The 7,028-nt window shown below is 28.1% G+C and overlaps 1 protein-coding gene across 1 annotated transcript; it reads right to left on the reverse strand.

The window, feature by feature from the left end:
• Positions 1–555: 555 nt before the first annotated feature.
• LOC112771104 (protein trichome birefringence-like 39) lies at positions 556–6,746 on the reverse strand. Its single transcript, XM_025815724.3, has 5 exons — positions 5,758–6,746; positions 5,320–5,491; positions 2,116–2,291; positions 1,864–2,022; positions 556–1,142 (listed from the first exon to the last, which is right to left on the reverse strand). The coding sequence occupies exons 1-5, from the start codon at positions 6,045–6,047 to the stop codon at positions 854–856; spliced, it is 1,086 nt and encodes a 361-aa protein (XP_025671509.1). The 5' UTR covers positions 6,048–6,746; the 3' UTR covers positions 556–853.
• Between the last annotated feature and the right edge of the window lie 282 nt (positions 6,747–7,028).

The following is a 7,028-nucleotide window of genomic DNA, read 5'->3' on the forward strand; positions in this document are numbered from 1 at the left end:
GGTTAGTTCACTAGTTTGCTTAAATAAACGTCGGAAGTTCAAATTTCGACTTGTGCATGCAGCAACCCGTACAAACTCTTAAATAAAACTCCAATCTTAAATTAATTAATTTTTTATCTGTAAGCCTGGGAGAAACAAAAAAATTTTTTTGTGCATTTCTGTATTCAGCCAACTCTTTCTGGTTCTGGTCATATTTAAACTTGTTTAGTTCTTTGGGTTCCAGAAATGGAATAAGAAAATAATAAATTTGATCCAATTACAGCCCTCTTGAATCTTGACTCATTGAAACAATTTTGGGCTTTTTTAATTCTATCTTTGGGAAATGGATGGGATCTGTTTAATTCTATCACATATAATAATTCTATTGGGTTTACTGTTTCTGTTTTCTTAGACTTAATTATTCAATTAAGTTATCATATTATGTGTGTATAGACATTAAAATTATTAAAGTCTTTCTACCTCTCAGTATAATTTGCAAGATCAATACACATACATAATTACATAGCATAATTCTCACTATTAAAGTCTTTCTACCTCATAGTTATTTGCAAATGCTTTTCAATAACACAATAAAAGAGAGGTATATATACTTAGCACAAATCAAGGCAAGATTCTTGCCAAAATAATAATCCCAGACATTTACAATTTGAAGCATATAATATCAAACCAACCAACCAACCCTCTTATTATTTTTCAAATTACAAGAACCACAATAATGCAAAATAAAACTAAATTATCTCCTAAAGTAGAAACTAGAAACCAATTTGGTTATCCTTTTGGCCCCTAACACTAACAAAACAAACTTGTAAAGTGACTATATTTGTGATGAGTGATTGAATGAATGAAATTGTGGTCAAGCAAAAAGAGCAGCATGAAGAAGCACATTCCAAGTATCAGGAAGCCCTGGGAGGCACCAATGGCTGCAATCAGTGCCCATAACACCACTGTAACCCTCAGGGTGTGCATCTTTTCTGTACTGTGAGAGAGTAGTTACATCAAGAAAGAACACTGGTTTTTTTATCCTACTTAGAACCTTGTTGACCACAACCCAAGCCATTGGTGTTCCTGCTGGGTACTTTAACCCAAAGAATGGTTCTGTTTGGCTCATGCATGATTTTGCAGGCTGGTTCCAATCTCTCCCCCTGTATATATCTTGTGTTCTTAGTTACAAATAACACACTATATCACATCATTCTTTTTACTCTCATGCATATTTAGAATGTAGAGATATAAAGATAAAATAAATATCATAAATTATTCTGTATGCTATGTACGTTTTCAATATTTGAATGTAAATCTATTTTTTATATGTAAATTATTAAAATAATATACAAAAGTTTATGTTTTTTGACAAAAATAATCTTAAAAGATATGAAGAATAACAAATTCGAAAAATTTAAAAACGTGATAAAAATAATAAGATATTAAATATTTTTTTAAATAATTAAAAAATTATATTTTGATGTAACTTTTTATAACTATTATTGGAATTTTAGTAATTTTATGTTATGTAATCTTTTTAATTTTCTTAATAAATGACTGATTTTTTTTTTCAAATGAATAAGGAAATATAGAGATTGAATTTTACTCAACTTTTTTTATACACCTTCTAATATTTATTCAAATGTCTATAAAAATTTGGATAATATTTATAAATTATTTGCTAAACACAAAAAATATTTATCACTTATAAAAAATTATTTTTTTTATTTTTTTGTCACAATATTTATAAATTTATTTGTCATTTGTATTTTTTAAAATTATTTTTTTCAGTAATATGAATTTTGAAATACCATTTTCGGTAGTTTACTAAATATTGTTGATAAAAAAATGATTTTCCAATAAATGAATAAAATAACTTACTCGTAATGGACAGGGGAAATTCCCAAGAAGAAGACCTTGGTCTGGGCTGGGTTAACATTAAGGTTAACCCATCTGGCCCAAGTTGTTAGGCCCTTATAATATGCAATAAATCGGTTCATGTCTTTGTACAACTTGCCACGGTCTTGAATATAATCCCACCTGAAATCAAAATAACACAAATTTAGTAGCTGTTGTGGCCAATAGAGTACTAACTACTAACAACAACAAAGTTTAAGGGTTGATTAATCGTACGGCTGTGCATTGCCAGTGTGGGTCCACCAGTGCCACGTGTTGAAAACAAGGACGTCCATTCCTCTCCAAGCATCACCACTCTTTATCGAGTCAAGCTTCAAAACCCTCCCAACCTTCTCCCGGTCAAGGTCTACCAAGTATGGTGTACGGTACAGAAACAATTGCAGCCCATAATCCTATAATAAAATAATAATAAACCATTTCTGAGTATAAAATATGTAATCGTCATTTCTCAATATAAATTGATGAGTAAGTCAGATTCTAACTTTTTATTTCAAAAATAAATAAATTTTTAGTTAATTAAAAATATAAAAATATTTTTTATTTTTTAAAATATAAGACATTTACGTTTGTCTAATAAATCGATTTGTATTTATATATTTTAGATAAAAAAATTTAAATATCTTACACTTTAAAAAATTAAAAATATTTTTTATATTTTTAATTAATAAAAAATTTATGTGTCTTTAAATTAAAAAAATTAAAATTTTTTTTCTATAAAAGACATTTAAAATTTGAAGCCATATCTTTATGTATACAATATATTATTCAAACTACCATTTACTAACTCTTAATTACTTATAATAGATGAAATTTTGATTACTTAAGAACATAAATATTTTAAGAAATACTTTCAAATTTATTCTTTTTCTAACATATTTTTTTTTTAGTATCTTTCTTGAAAAGTCTTCATTTATTTGCAAAGTGTCCTGTCAAAGCAAGTTTACACCTTAAATTGAGTTTCCCTTGTGGTGATGTCTTTTCTTGTCTATAGGGCCCTTAAAAGGGAAAAACTAGCATAGAATAAAAATAAGAAAAAGAAAAAGAAGATACCGTCGAAAAAGTAAAAATAAAAAACCCTTTCCTTATCTCAAACAAGTGGCCCAATTTTTGACACTTTAGTAGTTTACCAAATTTGTCTTAAAAAATATAAAAAATTAAAAAAAAAAAAAAAAGACGTACAAGCAGAGAACTGCGTCTAAATGAAGCCCCCAGTTTCAAGTGGTCCATTTTAGAAAATGATTAAAGACTTAACTCACTAATTAATGTTGGTTAATCTTCTGAAGTTAAATCCACAAAGTTAAAGAGGATTGAATGCAGCTATAGCTTACAAGTTCACAATTTATAGTAATATATTGCTTTATACAACTGTATATACTCCATAAAGTATAAAATAAATGACCGACTTTAACTTTTGATGATCCCATGTGCAATCATGTGTAATTATAGTAGTAATCTTATCTTATGTAAATAACTTGATTGAAGGTTATATGATGCTCAAGCATAGTATAAAAGCATGTAATCAATAATAATTTTCTGGAACTATGGAAATAGCATATACTATTATCAAATTATCAATCATTATAATTGTAGAAATGAAGGAACGTATTAGCTGAGTAACATTCATGCTTAATGGCTTAATGGTTTTGCTCAAAATTTAGTTACCACTATGATGATTTTAAGAGTTGAAACTCATTTTGGCTCTAAAATTTTTGACCGGCTTTAATTTCGACTCTTAAATTTATAATTATCCAATTAACACTTTTAAATATTAGATTGTGTTCCAAGTTTGTCCCTATAGCTATCTCTGTTAACGGAGATCTGATGTAACACGTTAAGTTGATAAAATGTGTATTCACGTGGCACCCAACTTGTCATAATAGACATGTGATGAGTAAATGATGTGACAAAAGTTGAATAAACTCAATTTCTCCAGTAAAGTCTCGAACATATTGGAAAAAAAGGGTTACAAATTAAGTTCATTCAACTTTTATCACATTATTCACTCATCACACATCCATTCTAACAACTTGAGTGCTACGTAGATGTCTAATTTAACGTGTCACATCAGATATCCATTAATAGAGATAGCTACGGGGACAAGTATAAAATACAATTCAATATTTAAAGGTATTAATTAAATAATTATAAATTTAGAAGTCGAAATTGAGGTCGATCAAAAATTTCAGAGGCAAAATGAGTTTTAACTCGTAATTTCTCCATTGATGTCTAATACTAAGGTGATTCAGGTTCTTAGCAATTGGAGGAAAATCTATTATCATTGCTAAGTGGGGACATTTGCTTTTGACAATTGGCCCAATTTACCCAAAAATTTCTGTACTCCTACATGCAAAAATTTAAATAACAACAAAAAGAAGAAAACAGAGAAATAATTTTTTTTAAAAATATATTGACAGTAATGTTTTTTTTTTCTTTTTCACCGCAAGGAGTCAAGGACATGATCACATGAGCATATGGCAAATCACACTTCACATATGTACAAATAATTTGTGGTTGAAAAAAAGTGCTGGTAAAAAGTAAAAATCATTCACCATAGAAAAATTACTTAAAAAAGAATCAAACAATATTTTTTTAATGTATTTAATATATGAGTTTAATTTTAATTTATTTTTGATATAAAAAATTTTATACAAATATCTAATTACATAATTATTACTTTTTATATTGACAGAATGAATAGTTATCTTAAAAAAACTAATATAATTGGACGAATATATATAATGTTTTATAATTTTTAACAAAATTAAATTTATAATATATTAAAAATTTAAAATTCGTCTAAAAGTTTTTTTTTTCATCATTACTTTCTTATAAATGTTGAAGACAAACAAATTATGGTGCTACTAGTGCTACTCTTTCTTTGGATCTGATGTACAGCTAAAGAAAATTATGTGCACGTTCGAATTTGGTAAAAGAATAACAGTTCATTCAAAGAATTATTAATTATAACAATTAAGACAACTAAGATTATACAGAATATTGATTACTACTACAACAATGAAGACAACAACATTAATTGTGCCTTGAATTAAACAATTAGAAAAAAGTGTCCCCTACAAAAGGAAAATCCCCCCACCAATCACGTAGCAAACTTTATTGCCCTTACTTCAGTGTTTCACGACACCACCAAAAGAAGATCCATTGAACAATAAAACAAAATAAATACAAATTTATGCAAAGAAAAACAAGTTATTGTTCCTCAACACAAAAATTGGAGTTCAAATACGGCAAAACAAGTTCAAGTGTTGAAAAGAGTTCATTCAACATTGATGTGCAAATTAGTGAGAAAACGACAGCACTTGCATGAAAACAATCATGATATCCAGCACTACCCATTAAATGCTTATAAGTCTAAAATTCAGAAGAAAATAAAAATAAAAATAAAAGAAAATAGAGAGTGACCTGGAATGTGATTGTGGAGAGAGCACTGTTCTTTGTGAAAGATGTTCTTGTGTTTGGAACCCAAGAGTGAATCATACATGCCAGGGAATTGAACTGGTTCAAGCTCAATGAATCACCCACAAACATTATCTTCTTCCCTCTGTATCTTGTTAGAAAATCCATTGCATTAAACCTGCAAAAACAAAAACACATCATCTATCATTCAACTTCAAACTTTTTTTTGAAGAAAGATGGTCCATAAACTAGTATTAAAATTTTATTTTATTTTTTTAAAAAAAGAGCTCAACACAACAAGATAAAGCATACGACTAGACAGAAGTCTGATTTTTGTAACTAAAATATTTAAAATTATGATACTATTTTTAGAAAATACAGAATTTCACTTTTTTTTTAAGAAAGAACATATAACTAAGAAAGTGGTTAAGATGAGAAACGAACCTGGGTAAGGAACAAGAGAAGGGTTGCCACCTATATCTCTGGTACTGTTTATCAGGTCGACCATACTTCTGGCAATTGAATTGAGGATCTATGAAGGGACACGTGGAAGGATTGTAGAGAGGATATGAAGCGTCGTAGACCCATTTCCCACGGAACCAGTTACACCTTCCACCAAGCTTCTTTGAAACAATGGTTGCATTGCCAGCATCCTCTGCTCTTGCTTTGTGGCGGTTGCAAAACAGAGCGATGAACAGAGAGAGTAGTAAGAGGAAGAAGCCCTGCTGTGACATGGGTTTCTGTGGAAGGGGGAAGAGTGATGAATATACTAATAGTGTCTCTCAAACAGGGGATTATATAATGTGTAAGGGAAAGGCACACACAGATGTGAAAAACAGGACACTTTTTTTTATTCTTTAATTCTCAATAGCCTTCTAAATTTTTTATTCAAATTCTTTTTTGTTAATTTCTCCAACAAAATAAAATACTGGATATTAAAAAGGAGGTTAAAAATAGTGAATCTGCAAGACTACAATTAATCGTAATTTCGGAGTTAGATAAAAATATTCTGACAAAGATTTGGACGAAGTTCTGAGGTTTAAAAAATATAAAAATTAAAGTTCTATTTCAATATTTATAATTTTAGTAATTTGAAATTTAAAAAGAGTGTTTTTTTTTTATTCTATTCTGTTTTATAATATATGATCCTAATTTAGACAAATACAATCTCCAAAATGGATCGGCTAAATTTCTTTTGATATAGTTTAGTAGTTGGACTATAATATATATTTTTTTTAATCAATAATATAGAAATTTCTCATCTCTCTTTTTCTTTGATTGTACAACTATGTCTTGTTCTTTTTGTTTTTTTCATCGGTCTTGAATTTTTAACAAAATATTTTAAAATATGTGGATTACAATTTAATTAAATACACATACAATATATTATTATTTAGTAGTTTAACTTCTATCATATTTACATACTTCTGACTAACTGTTATAGACAAAAGCCACTTTACCCAATATAAATATATTTTAAAGTCAATGCTAAACAGCAACAAGGGTCTATATCTATTAGTTAACAATGTGTTAAATCCTTAAACAGCTAAAATCCATACTCATGTGAACTGTAATTCACAATTTTAGAACTATTAGAATTGAGATTGAATAAATGACTCAACTCAATTTCAAAATTTAGTTTAAGAGTTAAAAAATGCTTAACACATAAATTGTTAGACTATCTTCATAAATATTTATATTTCAAATTATTCTTC

The sequence above is a fragment of the Arachis hypogaea genome, chromosome 18 (genome assembly GCF_003086295.3).
Source record: "Arachis hypogaea cultivar Tifrunner chromosome 18, arahy.Tifrunner.gnm2.J5K5, whole genome shotgun sequence".
Lineage (NCBI taxonomy): Eukaryota > Viridiplantae > Streptophyta > Magnoliopsida > Fabales > Fabaceae > Arachis > Arachis hypogaea.

Coding starts and splice junctions, on each gene's coding strand:
- LOC112771104 (XM_025815724.3), bottom strand. CDS start 6,047: ATGTCACAGCAGGGCTTCTTCCTCTTACTACTCTCTCTGTTCATCGCT. Junction 5,492..5,757: donor TTCTCTTGTTCCTTACCCAG/GTTCGTTTCTCA, acceptor TTGTTTTTGCAG/GTTTAATGCAATGGATTTTC. Junction 2,023..2,115: donor CACACTGGCAATGCACAGCC/GTACGATTAATC, acceptor TTTTGATTTCAG/GTGGGATTATATTCAAGACC.